The sequence below is a fragment of the Nyctibius grandis genome, chromosome 7 (assembly GCF_013368605.1).
Source record: "Nyctibius grandis isolate bNycGra1 chromosome 7, bNycGra1.pri, whole genome shotgun sequence".
Taxonomy (NCBI): Eukaryota; Metazoa; Chordata; class Aves; order Nyctibiiformes; family Nyctibiidae; genus Nyctibius; species Nyctibius grandis.
Genome location: NC_090664.1, coordinates 10,960,299 through 10,987,332, shown reverse-complemented (window position 1 = coordinate 10,987,332; position 27,034 = coordinate 10,960,299). Strand labels below are relative to the sequence as shown.

Genomic DNA, 27,034 nt, shown 5'->3' with positions numbered 1-27,034 from the left:
CAGACAGCTGAAATAATATGCACATGACAAGTCAGTACTGACTGCAACTGAGATCAACAAAACGTGGGGAATACAGGTCAGTGTTTCAGTATGAGAACCTACAAAAAGTATTTCTGTGAAAGAGAAAAGGACACTGAAAACTCTAGTGGCTTCTGGAGGTAACTATGAGACATTTAAATTTAGGTTCAGTTACTAAAGCGTGAAAGCATTTTGTTCCACCTTCAAACCAAATCTTATGTACGGTAGCAGAAGCATTCTGAGATCTCCATGGTACTGAAAGATATAGCTCAGTTTTAAGACAGATTTGAAAGTCCTGAGAGGTGTTGGCAGTTTCTTGCACCTTTATGTGGTGGGCATCAACCAGTTTGGAACAGCAATAAAAACAATTCTATCCCAGCTGCTCCTTTCAGTGCCTGTCATTACGCAGTGCTTATTCCAGTTTCAGAAATTAGATTATTTGGGGGCTTTTAGTGTCAGCACTGCACACGAGAACAGCTACCGTGTTCCCATCTCCCACAATTCCTAATGACTTGTTGTTCAATTTTATCTTAAACAACTTCTGCCCTGATCAAATCCATCACCACTTCAGTTTACCAGTTATGGCAGTTAATGAACAAAAAAAATACGTACCTGGCAGGAAAAGGCTATTAATCCCTTATCAAGCAAAGTGACATATCTGCCCACATTTTCTCTGCTGCACACCAGATAAACTAATTTTACAGAAACAATTGCCAAAATATTTCAAAAGCACTCCAATTCACCGTATCACAGATTCCTTTGTGTCTCTTCTCTATTTATGCTTCTGGTCCTGAAGTCTTTTTGCCTGTCTTTATTTCACCCTCCATTTTTCAAAAATAAAGTCCTACTTAATAGCATTATAAAATTTTTGTTTTGTCTTCAGTAAAGTGCATTCATTCTGGGATAAATACATGTTCAACACGACTGATGTTCTTCCGATTACGTGATACAATACACAAGTAAACAAGGAAGAGAAGACACAACAATGCCGTAGCTGTGAGGAAGATGAGGAGCCCAGCAAACAAAGAAGGTTTCAGAGGTAATTGGATCAGCTTGCCTTCTGCTGGAATCATGTTTGTGAGGCTTAACATGTAACCGAGTGACCATGCTATACTGCTGTTACCAACCTGAAATAAAGACAGAAGAGTCCTATTCCCATCGACTTTTCAGTCAAAGAAAAGAGGTTCCAAAAGCTCAACTGCTGATGCTGGCAACTTTCCTTTGAGTTAGCAAGGAGAAAACTTTAGTGGAGTATACACAGAAGATACAGAACCATTTTAAATTACCCTTTTTTTGTAGTTCCAGAGGATGCTAATAAAATTGGTCACTGAGCTAAAGAAGTGAGACATAGGTATTAGATGGATGGGTAGAAGGATGTGTGGTACCTATGCAGATAGCCAGTTATGGGATTTTCTGTGCAAGAAACACACTTTAAAAAAAAAACAAAACAGCACTACTGTGCTAATTCCTAGAATTAGCCCCTCATCTTAGCCAAATCCTAGGATGTTATTTAGTTCAAGCAAACAAAAAACCCCACAAAGAGTCACACTGACATGGACGAAGAGGAGGCCAGGGTAAAGTCCCCAGAGCAGGAACTCTATTTATCGTCTTTTGTTCCATGGTTGGTTTTGTGCCTGCAAATGAACGAGAACTAGGCTCTTCCATTTAAAAATTAAACATAAGTGGAAAATTACTTAGGAACAGGTGAAACAAAAGCAAAGGGGGTACGTTTGTATTTGCTCCATGCTCCTCCTGCTTTGCTGTCTTTCCCCACTTCTAATTTGAGTAACAGAGTTTATCAATTTTCCACTGTCTTTTTCATTAAATCATCAACCTGCCACTTGATAAGCACAGGATCAAAGGGTGAAGGTAGTGTCCCTCATCCTCCTCCCACATCTCCAAGCTCTAATAATGGTTTGCGTATTTACATATAAAACATATAAGTACACATCACTGCCTTCTACAAATCAAACCACGACTTTAAAAAAAATCTATTGTTAAACAGAGTGAAAAAATAAGGTGAGGCATTTCAAGAGAAATCGGTGGAACTTATTAAACAAGGGCTAGCCTAGAGGTCCAGCTACAAGATATATATTTGGTTTACACTCTGGCATAGGTTGCTTTCTTCTTCAAAGGGACTGCACCACCTTCAAATCACTCCAGGTAGTTCTAGAGCATCCTACAGGACAGGCAAAGCTGAAGTTGCGTTCTACAACTAACCAGCTCTCCCAAACTCATTTGGCTTTCCATCTTTATTACAGGTCACCACACTCTGCAACTACAGAGATGAGCTTGCCTGAATGGCTGCCTGTAAGTAGTTTGCTTAAATTTGGGAAGGCAAATTTGGGGAACCAAACCTCTCTGGTTATTCTTTTATAAAAAGCATCATGATGAAGTTGAGGGATGAACTTTAATAAGTGATATAATGTCTTTAATGAACAGTTTTCAGCAGTCAGCTACTGGTTGTAGGAGACCATAAGGGCCTATAATATTTGATCCTTTCTGTAGTTGTGTATATCCTAATACCTTTTGTTTAACTGATAAAAAGAAAGCTACAGAAACAGGAACTGGAATACAACAGGTGAGCAAAGAGGTAAGATGGATCAAGGTGGTTTTTCATTGCTGAGAGAGGGGAAAAACTCTCATTATGAGGTTTAGAAGTTTTGCACATCATCTAGCTTTAGATCTCACCCAGATCTTGGGACTGGGTTAAGGTTCTTTTCATTGGTTATGTTCACTAATTAAAAGGAAATATACTCCTAGCAATGGCAAAAAACCCCACGCTCCACTCTTTGAGAAACTGTGCTGTTATCTCTGGGGTAGCTTAGCTGATCAGTTAACATTAGATCTTATTATTTTAGTAGGGGCAGATCTAATTAAGAGAATATAGGTTTTCCTTTTGGAGTTTCATTATTACCCTAGTGCAAAATCTAGGTAACAAAGGTGTTAATTTCAAATAAGCCTTTTGGGTTTTTGTTTTGGTCAATACTTTTATAGTCTTGGCTAAATACAGAAAAATGTTGCTGTGTTTGGCTGCTCCTATCTGCTGGGGATAATACAAGATATATTTAAATATTAAGACAAATCCACCCCCCACCAGGTCCAGATTAAGACCACAAAGTCAGCTCTATGCTGATTTCCTGGTAGAAGGGCTACACTCTGGGCACTCCCTCAGAGTTGCTAATGGTTGTCCACCAGGGGACAAGATAAGGCAAGAAAATCCTACTTGATTCTTTAGTGCCCCAGTAATAAACACGACTGTTCACAAAACATTGCTTACAATTTCTCATTCACAGCTTGCCAACATACCCTGTATTTGAGAATACACCATCAAGATCTACAACCTATTTTTTTTTTGCATGCAAGTGCTGAAGCATTTCCAAACTGTATGGAGATTAAGAGATTACAGTCTGGAACAAGGTTTTAGAATAAGGCTCTGTACAGTAGCAGAGAGGAAAGGATGGAGTCACAAAGCGCTGTGGGGACCACACTTCTTGATGTAACAGCCAGGCTTAGATAGTGGCCATGCTTTCTGATTTGGAAGCAAAGTTTTCTTAGCAATAGCTTTAGAATGGATATATACAAGTTCATCCCAAGTACTTTGTTTTTCAGGAGAAAAATTGACATCAGGGAAGAGAGAAATGCAGCTATTACACAAACATTGTTGTACGACTTCTCTCTCTGCCAACTGAAAGCCAATACCCCATCAACATACATTCTTATTACAGAGAACCAGATTACGGGACAGATGGATGTGCCAGCTGAGGTTGAAAACTGCCCTAGTTGCTTCAGCACCACTCACTGTCTACAAACCACCTCTGCCAGTTCCCACAAGGCTCTGCCAGCAGACAGAAAAGCAGGAGTTCTGTCCAGCTCAGTGCGGTTAGCTCAAACTAACCTTGACTGGCAAAGTGTTTCAGGCAGATGACTGCCTAGAGCAAGCCACTACTTCAACTGGGGCAAGGTTTAAAACACAATTATTTGATCCTTTCTTAAAGCTCTTTGAAAGAATCTAGGGAGCATCTCCAAGTAATGCTGCAACCCCTGGAACCAGGCTGAAAATGCTCCTGAGGCTTGAAAAGTGCTTTGACAATCATTTACAAAGACTGTTAATGATCATTATATTTTTGTAGGCTGTCGCACCTTCTGTCTCCTTCTAAACTTCTTTGGATTAAAATAACAGTAAGAGGAAATGATTATTACTCACCTCCTTTTGAAAATGTATGTGTGGCCAAGTTTCTGCATCAAAGTTGTAACCATGTACAAGCAAGTAATAAATGAAATTGGCTGAGAAACAGTAGGATCTAGCATATATTTCTTCAAATTTAGGCAGCATAAACTGGAGCTGAAAGCAAAAGATTTTTTAAAAACATGTACATTATGAAAAACAAATGCTTTTGGTTTTTATAAATAGAGAATACTCTGGATTCTAATTAGAATTTATTAGCATTTTTCAAAAACACCAAGTAAAGCTGTGGACAACTAGATAGAGAGATTTAGAAAAAAAAAAGACCCTGACAGTGATATAGCTTATGTGGTAAAAAATTAAAATAAACATAAAACTGCACATAAAGGATTGAGGATGTTATGGTTCCTAGATTTTCCACGTCATCTTTGCAGCATGGTTAAAACTGTGGTAGTAAACCATGGCCACAAATCTCTAAGAAGATCACAGACAGGGTCAACCTTGCATGTGGCAGTCAGCTATCAAGTGATGACAGTAAAATACAATAGGAAATGCTAGCAACAAAATGAATGCAAAGAGGGAGCCAGTTTGGTGATCTGAGGTACCTTCCTGGAAATTTAAAATAGGTCTGTCAATTTACTCTAGGTTCACACTAACAGAGCTGAGATCAGAACAGGGCATAAGGAATATTGCAGGACTAGAAAAATACAGAGTTAAACCTCCATTAAATAGAGATGCCTGCAAGTTAGATGGAACATGTTGTATCACAAGACTGCTCTGTGGATGTCAGTTGTGACCTGGGGTGCTCATTTGGATCATGAATATCAGCTGGAATTCACAGACCCAAGCAAAGTGCTTTGATCTCACAGTCTGATGCGAAAGTGCTGTTGCAAGTCCCAGTGGTTACAAGAAGATCAGGACCTGAATATCACAGCGTACACAGACAGACAGATCAAGCAAGCTGGAAAAATGAAGAACTGCTGGTTGAAAGCTGTTCAGAAAAGGTCATGGATTGCCAGTTGGGGACCATATGCTTTACTTGCTTTTCTTAGCATAAGTAATAGCAAAAAATATAAGACTATACCTTTTCCTCAGATGAACTCTGTGAAGACAAGAATGAAAAAAAAAATAGCAATCTGCCTTCCACCAGTAAAAATTCTTCAGGCAGCAGTGCTAGTTCCACCTCATCAGCTCCAACTACACTGCATCAGCTCTGTGCTACTGTGCACTCACAGATAATGCAGGATATAACTGATAAGTACTAACTGCTTTGAATATACAGTGATAATGCTGATAATGTGTGTCATGATTGAAGCGTGTTGTTGATGAATGTCAGTCTAGCAGAGTTTTGTTTTAAAATTTAAACTGACCTGTTCTACCAGCCTTCTAAAAACTTCTGTCAGGGCAATCTCTAATCCCCTGAAGTGCATACATTTACATCCACATATATTCTGCAACACCCCTTACTCTCTTTGTGACATCTCAGCTGTACAAAGCTCAAACATAAAAAGAGGAAAATGCACACACTGCTTGGCCACATTTCAATATAGGCTGGAAACTCAGCTTAGAATCACAGGGAATTAAATTTCCAAACCTAGTCCAAGTTTTAAGCATGCTAGAAATACTACATGGTTTGAAGCACAGTGGGAAAACAAATGTTGAGGTTGATACAGACCTTCTGAAAAGTTCTGAATACTTGTCCAGCCCATATGCTTTTTATATCTCCCTTTTACAGATACAAAAGAAAAAAAAAGACAAAAAACCAAACAACCCACTTACCTGTGCCCAGTTCTGTGAACAGAAAAACCACATACTTGAATTGAAATCAGCTAGAGAGAAGTGTCCAGATAAATTCAAAGCATTAATTGTATAGTAGAATCCTGAGAAAGCCTATAGAAAAGGAGTAGATGACAGGCCTGTTACTTTCAGAACTACACAAATCAAAAGCAAGCAAGCTCAAGAAGAAATGCTGTGTTTGCAAACCTACCACAAAATTCCCTTTAACTCTTGGCTGATGGATTCCATTAAATGGACAGTCTTCTCTGTCTCTGCAAGCAGTGATGTTAAACAATAAAGAAACCATCTCCTGGCACAGACCTGGGTCTCCCGTTCCATGGAAGTTCACAAGCTGGTTTGGGTAGTAATTTGCTGGTCTCAGAGACTGTGTACAAAGGCTGCCAGAGAAGTACTTCATTGTTAATGCAGTATTATAATTCTGAGGGTAACATGGATTATCCACATGAGAACTGGTGTTTGATTTCTGGAAAAAAAAAAACAAACAAAAAACCCCAAACAATAAAGGCTACTCAAAAGCAAGAAAGACCTAATTTGACATTAACTATGGGAATATTTTTAAACTACATATGGATGTATTTTTGTCCTCTGTCATGGCTGATCAGTACAACATTGCTGATCATTGTAATTCATAGAAACACCTTTCTCAAAAAATCCTCTGCAAGATCATCAAAACACTTACAGGACTAGCTGGGCCTTTTTGTCAAATGGTACAAAACTCTCACCAATTTTTAACAAATATTAAGAACTTTGTATTAAACCTAAGTGCGTTTGTCCACAACTAAGCCAAACAGAGCTCTTATTGGAGTCTCCAAACTCCACCACAGGGAAGCAAACACAAGCCTAAGAACCTGCTCAGGCAATTACTGAACACCTGCAAGAGCAACATAGCAAAGGGTCTTAAACAGACCTGGAACAGCAACGCTAAAAGCTTTTTCTCAGCTTCATCTCTCCCATAGCACTGGAAGCTGTGAGTGTAGACATTGTAGTTGTAACCATACAGCTTCACTTGCAAGGTGCTATTGAAGTTCTCCTCAGAGTCCTCTGGGATAAATGAAATTTGAGTGGAAGCTCCTCCAAGATCCAGTGCACCCATAGTCTCTTTTCTGTAAGGACGGACCCATGTCCTCCAAAGGTTTCTCTACATGTAAAAATAAAACCAAGTCTCATTAGAAATATCATCTGCTTGTTCTCCCTTCAAGCTTTTCTACTCTTTACTTAACTTTTTGAGATTTCCCCCGCCTCTTTGTCCTGCACCCTTTCCAAAAAAACTTAGCTCTACAGAAAACATGCAGATATTTTTTACACAAGAGGGATGTACTTTCACACAGTGAAATGATCTTGAAAGATGGAAAAAGTAATGCAGCGTAGCTTTCAACTCAGAGGACAGCACAATGATCAAAGCACAGGACTAGCCAGATCAATATCTGTACTAGAATGCAGGGGACTGAAGTCCAGGTACTCGTGAGATCTTGAACAAATCTGGATGGAAACAGTATGAAGATTTGCTTGTTTCAAGGCAAGAAGAATTATTAAAGGAATAGAATATTAAGAGATCACACAGAAAAAGAGCATGAAAATAGAGTGAAAAACACAGAAAAGTCAAATGAAAGCTCCATCAAAGTCAAAAGAATAAGAACCCCTAACCTGCACATTTCCTTCACTGAAACTGCAGTGGCAATAAATCTGATCCATTCGGCTGGCATTTTTCCCTATTACCCAAAACATCCCCCAAATTCTGTGTTTGATCTACACAGTCACAGTGCAGAATATAGATTTTGTATGATTATCTATCTCAATATTTAGTTTTATTTACTAAGCACAATAATATGAATGTATAGACAAGAAGGGAAAAGAAACTTTATGGGCTAGCAAATACACTCACAAGAAAATTCTACATTGAAAGATTCCCATTAACAGCCCCTAGCAGAATTTGACTCAGCCCATTGTCACAAGAATGGTGAAAAGTTTCTCTCTCCTACTAGTGATATTCCACATGTAGGTCTTCACACAACTCTCTACACTCAACTGGCTTCACAGCATCTTGCAGTCCCTTCAGGAGTCCTTATGAATCTGCCATATGGAATTTGATATTTGGATTATTAAAATTAATGTGGTAGAAGAGTGACACCACCCTGAAGTTCATCATGTAATTTTTGTTGTATGAAACGCACACAATGAGAAAAACTCTTCCAGAATGTGTGATTCCAATACCATTTTTCATAACTTTGCAAGAGTCAACGACACATTCACCATGAGCTATCACTCAGATCGCCAGCAACTAATTGCTGCTTATTAATTGCCATGATCTAACAGGAACTGTTCAAGCAGGACAGCTAACAATACTCAGGGGTCTGGCTGAAATTTCTTTCAACCTAGCAAGGCTATCTGCAAGAAGTGCAGTTAATGCTAAGGGCAGCACACTGCTGCCATGAATGCAGATGAGCAGTTGTTGATCATCTTGTTACAGCTGTTACTGGGAATGAAATTATACTGAATTAATATCTATATACAAAAAGGGATCTTCCAACACATTTCGCCAGGGGAGGTTCAGGTTGGACATTAGGAAGCATTTCTTTTCAGAAAGGGTTATTAGACATTGGAATGGGCTGCCCATGGAGGTGGTGGAGTCACCATCTCTGGATGTGTTTAAGAAAAGACTGGACATGGCACTTAGTGCCATGGTCTAGTCGACAGGGTGGTGTCAGGGCAACGGTTGGACTCGATGATCCCAGAGGTCTCTTCCAACCTGGTTGATTCTGTGATTCTGTGATTTGACTCCCTCTCTGCTCTGAGGTTCCTGCCTGACCCTATTCTGAGTTCAAGGACAGCATGTAAGTATCTTTATATTGGTATCCCTTTGTCTGCACAAGACAGTTGGTATCACAGCCCACTGCTCATAGCCTGCAGCTTTTCAGCAGTATTGCAATGAACTGTGTATGAGTGATTTCTGGCTCAGCTGAGGCACATTTGGCCACATCAGCTTAACCACCTTCACTGCTTCAGACACTCTTGTCTGCTTAAGGCAAGTGAGCCAACACTGCCAAACAATCTGGAGACCCCTAAGCTGTGCAGATCCTTCACCAGCAGAGCTGCAGGGACAGCAACCACCTGAAGAAGTCACACAAAAGCAGAAGAAAATATCTTTAGTTGGCACCACTGTCAAGACAATCAATACCTCTCACACTTAACGTACCAATGCATTCTGTTTCCAGGTGAGGCATCCGATGTCATTTAGGGAAGAGCCCTGTTTTGTGGATCAACAATTTTACCTTTGCCATATCATATTCCTATAACATATTCTTTGATTTATGTTTGCTTTGTTCTATTACTGCCACAAAAACACCGTTATATATTTCAGTGCAAAATGGAAGCTATAGCTATGATGTTTTAATAGGCATGTCCTCTCAAACTTCTCATTTATAAGAAAGAAACAGTGAAAAGAAAAGCATGCAGTTTTTTCCACACACCTCTAAGAAATTGCCCATTAAATAGTTGGCTGTTATCCATCCATACACCCCTTCCTCTGGCCCAGTTATGATTTGCGCACCCCTAAATTCAAAAGGTTGTGCTCTGAAGTAGTTTTGAATGCTTGCAAGGACTTCATTGGCTGCCGTTTCATTTTGCAACCTAAGCAATTCACAAAACATGAGACACTGAGCATCTGGAAAGGCAATTTCATGTTTATTGTTCACTGACTAGCAATTCACGAAAACTCCTACAATCACCTAATAAAAAACAGACATTGTTTCCCTAAATGGGAAACATGATAGGGAACAGCCAAGTATCCAGCATCATTTCAGCAAGCAACTCCCCCACTGTGTACAAACTTCACTCTTCATCACACAAGTTCATGGGTGTTTTGTTTCTTATATAGACTTTTTAGTGAACGGAGTGTTTATATGACAGCTGCCGATTGAAACAGTCCTGGATCCTTTTTTTCCCCACTCTGTTTAGCCACAGAACAAAAATAAAAAGCTAATTTGTGCCAGGGCTAAAGCCACAGACAGACCCCAAAAGCCACATTACACCACATTCACACTCAGAAAACTCTGCAGTGTCCAGCTTTAATCTGCCTTTGCTGCCCACGGATACGCACAAACATTATCTGTTTACATAACACTGAATTTTAAGACAGATATGGAAGAGAAAATTAAACTCTTGCCTTCTCCAGAATAAAGCAAGCATTTCTTTTCAATGTGGCATAACAGAGGATTTTTATACAGTCCCACTTTCCCTATCAAAAAAGTTAATTAAATTAAATTGGCTGGGCTCCATTTCCTTTTGAGATGGCCAATTTCCAATGGATAAAAATGCATCCAGTACATTTTTCACATTCTGTTTTCACGGGCTGCTGTACTAGTACACATACAGAGGAGTTCAAGTTTCTGCCATACCTCAGTAGTCTCATGCCAGCTGTAGCCCCCAGATAAACAGAAGTGTTTTTATGCAGATGAACTGGTATTCTCTTCTTCACTTTATTCAGACAGTCATCAAAGGGTTTGGCAAGAGCTCCAGGGTTACTCTCATAGCTGGATATACCAGAGCCTAAAAGAGAACAAGTAGATTGATTTCATTCTGCTTTGCCAACTACAAATTAGCCCAATTAGCAAACAGATGTTAAGAGAAAGAGATTTCCCCTTTCCCTCCTGTAACTGCAAACAAGGATAGGATGGTTGAAAAATATGAGTGCTTAAGGAATAAACAATGTAGTGACTGTCTCAGCTGTGTGAGACAGAGAAGATATTTGCAAACTGCTTGCCTGTGTTTCTGTGTGTATACATATACACCTATAGTACCATACCTAGAGTAAGATATACAGTATAACCATATAACAACACAACAACAGCAGTGCTATATTCATGAGGAAAACAGGTTTACTCGTGGCAGATGCTGTAGAAAATAGCATGTCTACAGGATGTAGAATTTCTCTGATCTGCTAAAGTACAGAAAATCCCTCCTTCCACAACCTAAGACAAAGATTTCCTAATCTGGTTTGCCACAACTGTTGTGGACACCATAGCACCTCTACAACTCACTGCTCTCAACTGAAAATAAAATAAAGAAGCTTCTGCAAGGAATTGCTGGTGAAATTTCACATGCACACAAATGGTTCTTGAAGTCATAGAGGTCCAAGTCTAGGCTGGTACATGAACTACTAAGTCTTTCATAGCTTTCCAAATTTCCAAAGCCTTCAAATAACAGGAACGAGAGTTACACCATGCTGCATAAGGCAGAACTATTTGAACAATTAACATCAAAGTCGTTCCTTCCTTGCTCAACACTTCAAGGACCAGCAGGCCCTCAACTTGTTCAGGCTCAACTTGGGTGTGAATAAAAACATTCCTTACTAAAATTCCCTAGCTGAATAAGTTGCACAGGGAGAAATCCAAGCATTCCCATGAAGCCGTCGCCCCACTGAGAACAACTCTGACGGAACTCCATCTAGTTCTGCTGTAACAGCCATCTCTCTCACAACCTGATCCCAGGCTAAACAAAAGGAAGTTCTTACAGAGTTAAAATGAGAAACCATTTATGTTCAGCCACATTGCATTGATAAAAACAGATGAAAAAATATGTAACACTTTACAGACTCCACATTCCACCACTCCCTTTTCCACAGTATGAACTTAAACATAAACATTACCACAACATCATTAGATGTTCACAGCCCTGGTTTGGAATAAGACTTTCTAAAAGTCTTAAGTCTAGCACAAGCAGGCCTGAAGCTGGACGGAAAGCTGTTACCAGAGGAAAACAGAGCAGCAACTGTTTTACATCCTCAGCAGCTGCTGTTGCCTCACACTCCCTTGGTGGCAGCAACCTCCATCTCCCAGTGTTCAGACAGAGCAGGTCACAAGGCAGTAACCATTTTGTTCTGGACAACTGCCTGCTTTGCCAATGCTTAGAGCCTGACCAGGACAGATTAATTGCACTATATAGAAAGGGTTTTGATTTGAGGCTGGCTCCTACACATGGGCAGACGTACTTAATAAAGGCAGAAATGAAATCATAAAACCACCACGAACTTACAGAGTAGTTGATCACTTGACTTTCAAGTTCAGTAGGTATATGGAAGTCTGCCTCTCAGTATGCTTAGAACCATCCCTCAGTTTAAGTGCTTAAGGCTATGGTTAGAGGGTCACAAAAGAAACATGGACAGATGTGTTCACCACTGCTCCCCACAGCTTAGTTGGGGACCTCTCCCATAAGCCCTCTATCTCCAGTGCAGAGTCGCCCAAGACTGGAGCAGCGAACCCTGGTGACTTTGTACACTGGAGGATGAGGAGTACTTCGGTTGACCGTGGTTAAAGCCTCTCTGGACCTGAACAGTTCACAGCAATTTGGACTCCATTTTGAAATTTTTTGTATTCCCCGGGAATAAAACAAAATCTAAACCTATTAAAACAAATTCACAAAGTACTCCTCTGTCATTTTTCGAGGAGAAGAATAATGCAGTTTCTCTGTGCTTTTTTCTTTCACCAGAATTCCTAAAGGCAACATTCCTAATGAGTCAAGACATGAGCTAGCAGAGTGTACCCCCCACCTTGGCAGGCTGGCTGCCATTCCTGCAGTCTGTAAGGACACACCATCAGGCACATGACAGTGCATTACTTCTGTGCACCTTACACTTGCTTTCCTTTCCTTGCTCTAAAATCGCTAAGAATGTCCACACATATATCTAACACTGAAGACAGAAATGTTGGTGCTGTTAAGAAACCATTGCCTTCTACTAATCTCCTAGTTACTCATGGACCTCTATGGCTACATCTCCAGCATCTGTTTCCAGACACAAAGAGGGATGCAGGATCATGACTGAGAGAGAACGAAAGGGAAAAATTCTCCTTGAATGCTGCAGTTATTATTAGAGATCAATAAAACCTGCATTGAGACTTCCTGAGTTGCCCCACCTTCTCCTCTTACCTAACTTGCAAACTCAAAGCAGTACACTAAACAAAGCAGCACTGCTGAAGTCAGTATCTTAGAGGATAATCTAAAGCTCATTTAACTCAGAGTAGCAGAATTTATGAGTTTGGCTTCCTGCTGAAATCCCTTATGGACTAGCTACTGTTTAATAATGTGGATTTCTCTCCACCTGTCTTCATAAAATGTGTGGAATTTTGGTATCTTTGAAAGCTTAGTCAAATGTCAGTGAAGCTGACTAAGAGATTCAAAAGCTCTTATGAAGGAATCCACAACAAGCTATTAGAACATATACTTAACCATACGGGAGTATGAGCAAAAGTCAGTCTAGTCTAGCATCCTCTCCGAGAGGAATCAATGCAAAACCTCAGACAAAAGACCAGGCAGGTAGCCAGTGGTACTTGTCGTGGGACACCTTCTAGCAGTGCACAACTACAGGTCTTCCTGAGCCAAAGGCCAGACCTGCCTTTGTGATATAACTATGACATCCTGTCAGAAACAGCTCTGCAATTTAGCTATTTTACTTGATAATTTTATTAGACGCTTCCTAGTTCTGTAGTATGGAGAAGTTCTTCCTGTTCACTTTCTGCATGCTTCTGTTGCTTCTTTCCAAGTAATTACACAACAATTCCAGATGAACTGCATAATCCTTGTTTCTCTAGGAAACCTGACTTAAACAGCAGAGATTTTTTTTTTAAACATCACGATAAGACTTCTGGAAAACAAAAACTAATTTGTCAGACTCCTATAGCATAGCTGACACCCACTTCTGCTTCCATCAAAATTAATGGCTAACATCTAACAACAGCTAAATACCCATTCTTCTCAAAGACTTTTTATTCCAAGCTATTTTAAAATATATTTCATATTTTCCTTTTAAAATAAATTATTTCAAGGCACAAGGACTGAACATTTACAGGGCCTGATATTCTTTACATCGAACTCTGTCCGCACCAATCACGTGCTGCAATGGAGTAAATCAAGTTTAGCTACAATTTCCTCTCTCCGTTGCAGATTAGAGCACTCTGCTGTATCAGTAGGAGAAGGACTGATGCTGACAAATATAGACATAGTCTTAACAGTTCTTGCTCCCTACCACTGAAAAGGGAACACAGTGGAAATAAAACAGTATAGGCTTCCAGATAACCTCTTCTTGGAGGCTAGAAAGAAATAAGGAACTTGCATTTGAGCTCACCTTTCACATTGCACTTGAAGGTTTGGCTTACTACTCCCGTGTCATTTTCTTTTTCTGCTGGCCACTCATAGACATAGACTGTAGTCCGAGAGGATCCAGCATCAAGGACTATTCCATACTGGGGAGAAAAAAATAACACATTAGATCAAGAAACAAACAGTGACAGCATAAATGCAGCTGTACTTCTTTGCACCATCAAACACTTTAGAAAATGTATGCACAGTACATTTACAAGAGAAATTAATTCTAGTGTTAGGCAGTTAGGCATGAATCCAACAGCCAAGCACAGAATGAATGTGCCTGCAAAACAAAGAACATACTACGTATCTTCAATAATGAATTCAGTGGGGATGGAGAATGCTCATCTCCCTTCAGCATCAGGTTCAAAATCCACACTGAGACATAGATAACACTGTGTTAGGACTTGATTTTGCAGCAAGTTCATTTCCCATTATCTCAGCTACACTCCCTGGACACTGAAGGGTTTGATACCTAAGCAAAGGCTTTAGATTCAAGGATGCACAAGGGATCCATAAAGCTACGAGCAAAGAGGTGAAGTACATAACAGTCCACGGTGAGAATGGTGTAACAAGTCTGGTTCTTTTCTAATTGCCCCATAAACCTCTCCCTTTGAGTGGTTTAGGCAGTCTGCCTGAGAGTTTGCCACTGAAAACTGGCTGTGCCAGAGTGTAAGAGAACAGAGTGAAAGAGAATCAATATTACCCCATGTTTATTTATTAAATAAATGAGAAATATTTAAATTACTTGCCCCAGGTCACTTGGACTCTCTGTGGGATTAAAGCACAAATTTCTCCATCCCATTCCACTGCTCACCAGACCAGTCTTTCCCCTTCCCCATCCTTTATGGCAGTAGAAAACTGTACCAACTGGGAAGGCAAACTTCATGAAGGGAAGAAAACTGCAATTTTGCTTATCCTCTTTGTGATCTCTGAAAGTACGTTTAGTTGCCCCTCTCATCCAAAGTCATTTAATTGGTCAGAATCACATAGTGTAGGGCTCATTTCTCCATCAACTTTTTTTTCTTTTAAAAAAGACAGATGTCCAGGAGCCTGATAATACTGAAAAATGAGACCCTCCATCTGGCTGCAAAGCAGTAAGAACCCCTGCAGCAGGGCGATAAATTTCATCCCACTGCCTCCCTGGGGAGCCTCAAGTCTGACTGAGAAAGATCCCTGCTGCAGGTGGTAAACCATTCAGCTTCCACACCTCATTAGCTTCCAGCTTCCACTGTAATCCTACAAACTCCTGGCCCCCTAAGAACTAGCAGCAATACCAGTCTGGTATGTTTCCTAGAGGACTGTTCAATAATGAAAAGTTCATTTATATTTATCCAGACGAGGGAGGGAAGAAGAGAGGGAGGAAAAAAGGTGACTTAAAGGAAAATGCTTATTTTGGGGTTTACTGTTACCCCATGTACCTCCAACACAGAGGTGATGACACTGCCTACAGCATGAAGCAAATGTACCATTTTGCTTCTTAGGACTGGCAGAATACTATGACTACTGTACACATCAGAGGCTAAATAAAAAGCAAGGTAACAATAAACCAGAATTTGTGTCTTTAAAGGTGCACTCATATATCCTTTTTTCAGCTGCAGCTGGGCTGGCTAAAGAGACAACTACCCCTCCTCATCAACTGGTGTCCTGCCCTTGCAAGAGCTACCCATGTGAGTGACAACTACCTATACTTTTTCAGAGGCAGTTTCATGCTGTTCACTGAACCAACCCGGCTGTGGCCCAAACATATAAGGGATACTCATATGAATGGCTTTGCAAGTACATCCTGAAGAGTAGTAATCGGGAAGCAAGAACAAGTCCCAGGATTAATCACCTTTTCAGACAGAGTACCATTCCCATAGGAGGATGTACAGATGAGCAAACCCTTAAAGCAGGCACAGTTATGATGGCTCACCTGCCTTCCAGTCACTTTGGAAAACTGCCACGAGAAGCTAACAAGCTAAACCAGTTACAGGGAAGATGGAGGCCACAAAAGTGGATCCATGCTAGAAGCACACTTCAGTTCAGCTACATAGGTCTGAACTACTTTTAATCAAGTATAACATCCACAAACAAGGCAAAACACTTCCTAAAAGCCAAAAGAGATGTGGAAAATTTAGGTGTATAAAACTGTAACACCTGGAGAGGCAAATTAAAGGAACACAATAATGAAGGGAGGGTTTTTTCTCTTTAGGGCTAACAAAACATCAGTAGACAAACAGACCTTTTTTTTGACTAGTACAAAGGCTCATTACATTGAGAGCCTTTACAGTTCTGGACTTCCTTCACAAGCCATGTTACTACGGATGTTTGTGCTCTCTTCATCACTCATCTGACTTCATGGTGTGTGCCAATAAGTCATGAGTTCTTTCAGTGCCTCAGCCTCATGCACGTGGGCAGGTCCTTCATTCACAAATCACTGGCTGACATCTTCAGATAACCCAACCACCAAGGAACCAAAATACTTAATTTTGCAACAACACTTTAAAACATCAGTAGTATAGCAGATAATTTATCTCTCATGCCACAAAGGAATGAACCTGGACGCTCTCAATGTTCATCTTGGGGAAAGAGCCATCATGCCACAGATAACACGAACTCTAGTTATCCTTCAGTAGCTGTTTTGGTTTCGCGGAGAAGAGCCAGAAGAAGAATAAGGCCATTTACAAAGAATAAGTCTGTCTTCATCATGTTATTGCCATATTTAATTTTAGTCAACCACTAACTTCAGGACACTGCCATTTCCAGGCTCCATCATATCAGCTAAGTACTGGAGGGTTTCACACTGGCATACCAAGGTCCTCCCTCTGCTCCTGAAGAATTACTTCTTGCGAGCGTTAATCATTCACTGAGGACTACTCAGTGTCTCAGAAATCAAACATAGGTTCCTCCATATCAACTGGGATTTTCTGCATCGGCAGACTTACAGCCTAAAAAGAAATCCATGGCCAAGGCACCTTAGCAGAGGGACCGCCAGCCTTCCTCCAAAACCAGTCATGAAGCTGTTGTGACTCAAGCAACAGACCTCTCCACCTAAACCAGCTCCAGATGGTCAAGGTGGGTCCGATGTTTGCTCAAACAGTAAGGTAGACAATTATGTCTTTCTGAATGTGAAACTGAATTAATAACAAACACAAGGGATGTGCAGGCTGTCTTTTAGTCCAGTCTCACCTTGCATGAAAACTGGCAGGATGTAAGGCTGCTGCAAGCAGATTTGGGGCACAACAGGGAGTAAACTTGAGACACTGTGTCCCCATGCAAGATCCCAGCACACACACCCTGCCACACCACACAAACACATAAAACTGGTATCAGAATACAGTTTTATCCCATTGTCTGACTCATACATCAACAAATGATTCAGACAAAGCCAAAGGTGTTTATAATCCTGTGAAGTGTAATGAGACATTAGCCTATCGCTATCAGTATGTGAACTATCCAGTTAAATACATATGCAGAGGGAAAGGTGGAAAGGACTTCAAGAAGGATCTGACAAGGTTTATATGCCTGTAGCTATCATGGGAAAAAACAGTGAATTCAAAATGCCAGACTGCACAGCTTCTCTGGAAGGCTGATTTCTACAGTTTTGTCCTCAGTTGTGTACATCTCTCATTGAAGGATCTGCACATACTCCAGCAGCATAAGGCAAAATCTGAATTCCAGAGTATTTCAGTTTGTCTTTTCCAGTTTGTTCTGCCCCTCCTCATGAAGCTACTTTGCTTCTGTTAATATCCAGCAAGTCCCAACACGTGGTAAATCATAAAGTGCACACTTAGAGCCCAAACGCTTTTGATACACAGGAGCAGTTTGCAAAGATTTCAGCATAGAGTTCCTAGCTGTGCTTGGGGGCAGAATTTAAACTCCTGGTATTTCCCACTTCAAAATTATTTTAAAATTACTTCCAATCTCTGGCAAAAATAAAAAAGCAGTGGCACTTTCTCCTTGTTTGGCCTTTCAGTATTGGAGAAGACATGTGGTAGGCACCACAGACAGGGAATCAAGGAACGCTTTTCCTGCTTTGCCACTGACTCTGTGATCTTGACCAATTCTCTTCTTTTCTCAGCTTCGGTTTTCCCATGACAAAGATGTGATTAAATATTAATTTATGGCTGTAAGCTCATTTGAATCACCCCATAAAAATTAGTTTAGAAATAAGTATTATTAAATATAAGTTCAAAACATTGTTCTCCTTCCTTACATATTCTAAGACTTACCTTAAGCCCTGGGGAGAGGATCTGCTGCTGATTTATCTGAATCACTGCAATAGCAATGACAAGAACTATGCTTAGAAGAAGGAACACCTGGGCAACAACACTTGGGGTTCTGGTGAGCATCCTGAAACAAAAAGGGAAACACAGAATGTGAAAGGATTCAGTGATTCTGTCTTAAGGCCTGAAGCCCTGAATCAGTTGAGACGACTCATAAAAATCTCATTTTGTCAACTAGATTACACTGCATGAAAATTCTGCATTCTCAAGAACTGCCTGGTGTTTTGCTAGCACTGCCTTTTTATTGTCTAGAAGGGGTGTGTCTACATTGTCATGCTAACAAATGCCAGATTTCACCCTCAGATGCCAGTCTGCTCAATTCCTACATGAAATGCGCCTGCCTACATGTAAATGCATGCTCACCATCTCCCATTGCCTCAGGAAATGAGAGTGTGGGCAGGCTGGGGCTAGTGCACACTCAACGATCCCATGTATGCCTACAACACAGACACCGCCACAGCCATCTAGACGCAATGCTGGCGACTGCTGAGTACAGCTGGGTGTTTCTGCCAGAGATGCAAGGTTGGTGTCTATAATAGATACAGGCTGCTTCAGCAAGAAACAAAGGAGGTTTTAAGAACATTTAAGTAGGCATCTTTCTTTTAACTGCCGATGTGTTCATGAAGCATGTTTGTGTCCATGTGTGTGTGCATATTAATGTGGAGCCTATAACTATCACTCTGCACTACACATAAAATATACAGCTTAACTCACAGATCTTGCCAGGAAGAGTTACTAAATCTAAGTAAATCTAAAGTGCAGTTATGTTAGACGAACCCAAAAGTGACATGAAACATGCATACTGACAATAAGGCTGTTTCGATGTTTATATCCTCTAGAAAGGTTTTCCAGAATTTAAATGAGTTTTAGGTTTCCTGTAATTTCTGTTCATCCTTTATTTTTGCATGTCCCTGGCCAGACAGCCCTTCACCCGAAAAGACCTTTCAGTACCTCCGAGTACTGACAATCCCTGTATCAAAAATTCTCCAGGGGTTGAAGAGGAAAGAAGTGGCTGGTGGGAGATGGCAAGCCTAAAAGTTTCAGAGGAACACAAAAAGGAGAACTTTCCTGCCTTTCTCATTTTCAGAAACCAGTTATTTTGGCATAGAAATATCAAGTTAGCCTGGTATGATCTATCCTGACTCCCATCTCCTAATTTTTCTGTATTGACAGTGGAGTATACCAGTGGCTGTTCAGGGCTGCCTTGCTGTTTCAGCAATTGCCAATACCAATCTAGCTGAGGACAGGAGCTAAAAGGTGGTCTACAGTCCACGGCCGCAGCACACAGGGTCAGCCCCGTTGTACCTGCCACACATGGTCTTCTCCTTAGCTCCAACCAGAGCCAGAGGGCTGAGGGGGAAGACAGAACAAATGCTTCTTCACATAGTTTCCATATTCTAAACCCCATGGGTTCTTCAGCCTGCATACCCAAAGTCCAACATCTATGTGCACATTCAAAAGAGAAGCAAGTTACTTGTTTTATTTTGGGACCAGCTTCATTGAGCTTTGCCCACTGCTGCTGCTTTCCTTCTTTGTCTTCTGATTTCTGTTGTGAAATCTAACTCAGGCTGGCTTTTGGAAACTCTTCATTTCAGCCTGACACATCTCACTTCCAGAATGTCATTTTTTATACTCATTAACACCCTTTTCTAAATCCATATGGGCTCTTTGTTTACTGCCAATCTACTCTTCCAATACTTTTTTTTCTTGGCTTAGTAATAGCTTTATTATCTTAATCATAAGCCAGTTTTAAGAGAAAATTACCAGCCAAACTGATGATTTATTTACTGCTGTCCATTGCTTTGTTATCTTGAGGCATTCAGACATGTTAGGATCGTTTTGGTTGGAAAGGACCTTTAAGATCATCGAGTCCAACAGTTAACCTAACACTACCAAGTCCACTACTAAACCATATCCCTAAGCACCACATCTACTAGAATGAAATCTTATTTTTACTATTAGAAAATATGTTAACACCTGAGATGAGTTCTCACTGTAATCTGTGGGCATACTAATTAGAAGTACTTATACAGATCAATTAATTTTTGAAAAAAGACAGCAGACTTTAACTATACATTTATGAATAACCATCTGGATAAAATACTTGTCTTTAGGAGGAGGAAAAAATCTTTTTCTTTTGCTTTCAACTGTACATGGAGTTATCTATAATTGTAAAGTGACTAAAAGAGAACTATCTGCTTGCAACCTAATATATACCAGTCATCCTGAATCAAAGCACTGATGTTCAGTGCTGGAAAAAATAGGTCATTATCAAAGAAAAAACACTATTTGAAAAACTATTATGAAAGAGCAAAGCAATAACCACTATTACAATATTAACACTTAACACCTATGATTGCTGAAATATTTTCTGCTGTATCTGTTTGTAAAGAGGAAATTGAAATCTTGGTTTGTTGAGTTTCTCACGTGCTTCCCTGGTACTGGGATTTGTCTTCATCAGAGATGATTTCTCTTTCCAAAAATCTTTTTTTTTTTTTGACAGGGAGCATATTAGGTAAGGGAGCATCTCTTAACACATTCCTCATATGTCCCATTGGCAATCAGGACAATTTTATCAAAGAATAATCTGTAAATCCTGATTTAACCAACAGCCTGTGTGTCAGAAGGACACCTTACACTCCATGCCTGCTTGAAGTCATCACACAGTTGACATCTTCGCTACCTGAATTGTGCAAGACGCTGCAAGATTTCACATAACTGGATCAGAAGCACGGGGCTGTATTTACTTTTAGCTACACTCATCTGAGTCTCACACACATACCAGGCAATACAGTCATACTTGCCCATTCACTGAAATCTGTAGAGATACCAGACAGGAGTTCATTCACTCCACAGTTTAAACAGAGTTGTAACGCAAGTAACTCTTGCTAACGTTGCATGCTTGTTGGCAAAAAGCCAAATAATAGATTTTAATGAAGTATCAAAAAGCAGTTGCATCCCATTACTAAAACAACATCATCCTGAAGCAAGAAACAGCATAACTACATATTTTTCCACACCCAATTAAGTACACTGGACTACACGGGAGCATATTGGAAGTATCACTTTCTACACCTTATTTCAAGCAAAAGGAATTCCTGCCTGCAAATGAAAACGGACTAAACTTCTTCAGGCCACCAACATTTTGAGTTTAACTCGGTTAAATACACATCTGTATGAATGATAGTGCATATTATATGTTGAAATTCCTTTTCCCAAGTTACCTGAAGCATCAAACGCACTTATTTTAGGTACTGACCTGTTTGTTCATAGGGTGGGTAGGCAAGCACCGTAAACCTCTCTTCACACTATAACCGGAGAGATACAAACACATTAGCATTTATTTCAGAAGTGGTTTGCAGGTGAATGTTTTTTAAGGGCTGGGGAAAAAAAAAAAAAAACAAACCAACACACCAACAACCCAACACCCACAGCATTTTAAAACCCGCAACAAAAACCTGCGAGGAGGTTTCACAGGCCTTCCGTGCTTCGGAGGAGAAATTCAGTGAGAACAAGCACATGGGCCCAAAATTAGCGGCTGCATCTCAGGGCTTCCCCTCAGCTCACCGGGTGAGAAAGCTTCACACAACGGCTGTGGGTTGCGAGAAAGGACAGTTTCCCCCCTCAGAAAAAACGCGGAGAGACAGAGAAACGCCCCCCCACCGCCGCCACCACCACCACGGGCCGCGGCGGCCCCGCCTCGCCTCAGCGGGGCGGCCGGTGGGCGGGAAACCGCCCCGGGGATCCCCCGGCCCCCCCGCCGGCCTTTCTCCTGCACCCCGCCCGCCCCGCACCGCACCGTAACCCGCGGCTTCCCCGCTCCGCGCTGGGCTGCGGAAAAAAGGGAGAGGGTGCCCTCTCGGAGGCGGAAGGTGGCGGTTGTGAGCGCCTCTCGCCCCGGGGGGACTTTGTGGAGAGACACTCGGTGGCTGCTCGCCCTCCGCTCCCGTATTTCCAAATAGATTAAAAAAAACCCCAAAAACCAACCAACTTGCGGGTAAAAAATCCGGATGAATTGATTCAAGCGGAGGAAGGAGCTCTGCGGCGAGTCGGCGCATCCGAAGCGTTGCCGCGCCCAGAGCTGCGGAGCGGAGCCGGGGGGTGCGGGGTGAGCCTGTGCCCAGCGAGGGGAGCCGCCGGCGGAGGAGGGCCCGGGCAGGGGGCCCCGCGGCGCAGCCCCTCCCAGTCCGCCCGGCCCAGGCACCGCTGCTGTTGGGCAGGCTCCAGCCGCGGGGCAGGTCGTGCCGGGACCAACCACCCGCCTGCACCAGTTCAGCAATACGGCCGCGGTCCCTCCTTTCCCCCTCCGCCAGCTGCGCTCCTTTTCCCGGCACCGCGGAGCCGGCTGTGCCTGCAGCTGATACAGCAGGACGCTCCTGGCTGTCCCTAAATCCCCAGTTCCCTCCTAAAGCAAAGACAGAAAGAGGGTTTTGTCTAGAGAAAGAATGGTGCATCCCTGCCTCTTTCCCAGGAGGGCTTTTCTCACAAAATTAGCAGCCCTCCAGTCTCAGGGCTACCTTTCCATTCAAGTTCCAACGTACAGGCACCACTTGTTCTGTAGTTTTGCTGGGGTTCCTGCCAAACCTAGACTGCTCAGTGGAGCTAGCGCATACCCAGAAACGTATGTAAAAGCAACGTCACTGAGATCCTGCTCCCATCCCCTGTCTGACCTGTGTGATCAGCTACAGCCAAGGATCAGCCTACGGCCTGCAGGATGGGTTTGCCAGAGGCATGACCTTTGGAATCACAGTGAGACACTTCAGCCAGTTTGCCACCATTTGCTTATTGTTCTAGGATTCAGATTCACATAACGTAAAAAACTAAATGCACCTCTGATTCCTTTCCTCATAATGATCTTCATGAATTACAGTATCCGTGTTTTTTGAATAAAGGAAGGAGAACAGGAAACCAGCTGCAGCCTTGTGAGCCATCTATAAGCATCCTTCCATAGACTTCTCATTTTGGGAGTGGCGGTAATTTCTCTTTTTGATGACAACAAATTATTAAAGCTGGTTTAATGATGATCTTGGTGGATCAGTTCAGCTATTTCTAGCATGTGAAGACAAAGCCTCCCATTCCTCCTGATTCCCTGTCTGTTGCATGTAACACCTTTCTTTTTTTCTGGATTTCTATTCCTGTGGCATCTTTTTCTTCTCCCATCCAAGGGTATTTGTTTTAATGCATTTAGTCCAACTGACCGTATTGGTCTGCTCTGCTGCAGCAGAATCTGTCTCAGGTGTCCATTTAAAATGACAAGTTAGCTGGATTGCTTACCCCACAGAAAAGCATATTCTTTTTGCTACCGTCAAACACAAACATTTTGGAATAAAAAATAAAACATCAACACCCCTTCAACCAGTCCTACAACTAACCCCCACCAGTGACTAAAATTTGATGCTTGCAAAGAAAGCAAACCCTACCTTCTATATCATCTACTTCTATAAAAAGAGACATAAGAGATTCTTTTTCTTTCTGCACCATTTCCAAGAGCTGGGCTGTTGCATGAGCTGCTTTTCTTCTGACATTTATTGCCATGCTAACGCCATGATAGCAGCATAAGTGATACAGGCTATAAAATCCCCCAGCTGCTTCAGAGTCCAGAACATTGGTCCTGAATCAAACAGACTAGAAACAAGATTCCCCTTCAGGCCTGCCCGGTGTCTGTGGCATGGTAACTGGTTTCATCGGTTCCTCTGCTTTAACCTTAAGATCTACTACTTTATCTTCTTTTTTTCCTAAGCCTACCTCTTTGGCTTTTCTTCAGTTTCCTCCTCAGCCCTGTCCTCTCTTTTATAGTTCCCTTCACCTGATCCTCAATCCCTTCCTCACTCCCAAGGCGTAGATTAAACTCTCTGGCATTTTCCCAGCCTTTGCCAAGCCTGTAGCATGCATACCTCTCCTCTCCATCATTTCCTTTGCTGCAGCACCTTTTTCTTCTCCCCCTTGAAGTATCCTTGTTTGAATGCATTTAATGTAACTAATTGTATTGATTTGTTTTCCTTGGACAGAATCTGCCCCAGGTGACCATTTAAAAATGACGAATGAGCTGGATTGCCGACAGCCCCAAGGAAAAATTTATTGCTTTTGCTACCACTGAGGACACATATGTGGCGTTAAAAGACAATGACTGATATTGGCAGATTCATATATGAACACCAGTTGCTATGATCAATAGCAAACCTCTAGAAACTAAAATATTATGGATATGAATAAAGTGTTTGTTACAGATACACTTCTGCAATGCATTTATGGTATCACATTTACACAGGATACACAGCAGATACTGCTCCATTTCCCTATAGAGTGACAGCAGCAACATCAGGAGAGGGGATGGATGATCATACATCTCAAGAGACCACAGAACTGCTTCTGCTCCTTGTGTAATGTTCATACAGCCTGGAATAGTAAGAGGCCTCAAAATATCCTCTGAAGAGATAGCAAGAGGGTGAAATGGAGAGAAACATTAATGTAAAAATGGAGGTAGGAAGACACTGGTGACTGCAATAAGATGAGTCTGGTTTCGTGCATGGTACTTTGGCAGCTCACAGGAGTGAGATCCATCCCTCGTTTCTGTGCATTCTTTGCTAGGTCTGGTAAACAGAGGGCTTCTCCTATTCCTCCTAAGCTTCCACTGCCTTTTTCACCATTTGTGTTGATGTCGGTGGATGGGTGTGATGCCCTTTAGCTCAGTTCATCACTTCCATCAATCTTCCTGGACACTTTCTTCCTGGGACTTTTCATCAGTGTTGACAAAGACCCTTCGTTCACTAGGTTTCTGCTCCCAAAGACCTCCTATCTTCATGTTCACTTCTTTGCCTCAGGATCAACTGTGAGAATGCAGGCAGAGCTGTCTAAAGAATTTGGGACCCTCTGGGCCAGCAGGAGTCAGGACATTTAAACTAAATAAAGTTTCTAGGCCATTTTTGTGACCAACAGTTTATTCCAAGTCAAAAAGCACTTTTTCTATTTGTTTCAGACAAATGTTCTACATGTTATGCATCCAAAGAAGAGCAAAAAAGCTGGTGAAGGGTCTAGCGCAAAAGTCTTACGAGGAGCAGCTGAGGGAACTGGGGTTGTTTAGCCTGGAGAAAAGGAGGCTCAGGGAGACCTTATGACTCTCTAGGCGGCTGTAGCGAGGTGGGTGTTGGTCTCTTCTCCCAAGTAACAAGTGATAGGACAAGAGGAAATGTCCTCAAGTTGTGCCAGGGGAGGTTTAGATTGGATATCAGAAAAAAATGTCTTCACTGAAAGGGTTGTCAGGCACTGGAACAGGCTGCCCAGGGAAGTGGTGGAGTCACCATCCCTGGAGGTACTTAAAAGATGTGTAGATGTGGTGCTCAGGGACATGGTTTAGTGGTGGACTTGGCAGTGTTAGATTAACGGTTGGATTTGATGATCTTAAGGGTCTTTTCCAACATAAATGATTCTATGATTATAGCAGCATACCTTGTTAATTGCCAAATTTAGGAAGATAGCTCCCTAGATTTTCAAGCAAGGAAGTCACAAACCACATCTAAAATCTACATGTTGAAGAATGTCACATGTGATTCTCCTCAGAGATCAAGAATGCAGTTTTTTGTTTCTTTTACACAGTTTTACACACATCATTTTTAATAATCTTTAAAAGCATCTGCTGCCCTATAGTTTTCTATCATCACTGACCAAAACAACCATAAAGGAAATTCACAGCTATGGCATGAGAAATTCAGTTTGTCCCTCTTTGTTTTGAATTATGGCTGGATATAGACATTGCCTTTTCTCTTTCAGAGTTTCACTGATGGCTTCTTCAAAATACCTTAGGCAGCTACTTGTTTGTTTATGTTTTTATTCCTTTACTGCAGCACTAAAGCTAGTGATGTGTCTTAGATTCAGTTTCTGAATCTTCTGTCTCATACATATGACTCTGTGGTAATAACAGTTTTCTGGTCCACATCTTCTTGTGAGGTCTTGAAACAAATAATTTAATTCTGAAGCTGAACCAAAATACTTTCCTATCTATTTATTTCCCTTCCTGAGACTTAAAGCGTTATACCTTGCAACTCTTATCCAAAGGATCAAGAGCTGCTTTAATCAATTAAAAACCCTCAGGGACAGCCTTGATCACACGGTTATGAGCCAGGACAAGTTGTAGGCACGGGCAAAATAAGCACGTAAGTAGGGCAGCAGATTGCTGGAACAGCAGAAAAAGACAGCCCTTTGTCTGTTGTGCTATGCTCGAGTTTTAGAAAGCCAAACTAGCTGCTGCAACAGGAGAGGTTGTGGGCCAGCCGTGCTGTGCTGCTGGAAGGAGAGGAGCTCTCCAGGAGTAACAGTGACTGCTCCCATCCCTCTTGCTCCCTGCCCTTAAGCTGCAAGCCAAGCTCACAGAGCTTTACAGCAAACATTCAATTTCTTTTAGCCATGCCTGCAAACGTATGTTATGTCCTGACATGTATATTTCATTGTCATAAAACTGACCACAGGAATCTGATAGAGAAATACCATTCTCTTACAAGAAATGAACTGTTGTACTCAAAGAAATGCACCATCTCCAGTGAATGGGGATAAATTCTAGAAACTGCTCCTTGGGACTTAATCCTTTAAATATTGCTATGTGAAAAACTGCTCAACGTGGATTATTTCTGTGAGGCTG

At 41.5% G+C, this 27,034-nt stretch overlaps 1 protein-coding gene across 1 annotated transcript; it reads right to left on the bottom strand.

The window, feature by feature from the left end:
* Window positions 1-911: 911 nt before the first annotated feature.
* On the bottom strand, window positions 912-18,468 carry ENTPD3 (ectonucleoside triphosphate diphosphohydrolase 3). The gene is made up of 9 exons (XM_068405251.1): window positions 18,349-18,468; window positions 14,118-14,235; window positions 10,396-10,546; window positions 9,469-9,628; window positions 6,909-7,139; window positions 6,192-6,464; window positions 5,984-6,094; window positions 4,226-4,363; window positions 912-1,145 (listed from the first exon to the last, which is right to left on the bottom strand). Exons 1-9 carry the CDS (start codon window positions 18,466-18,468, stop codon window positions 912-914), a joined length of 1,536 nt encoding a protein of 511 aa, XP_068261352.1.
* Between the last annotated feature and the right edge of the window lie 8,566 nt (window positions 18,469-27,034).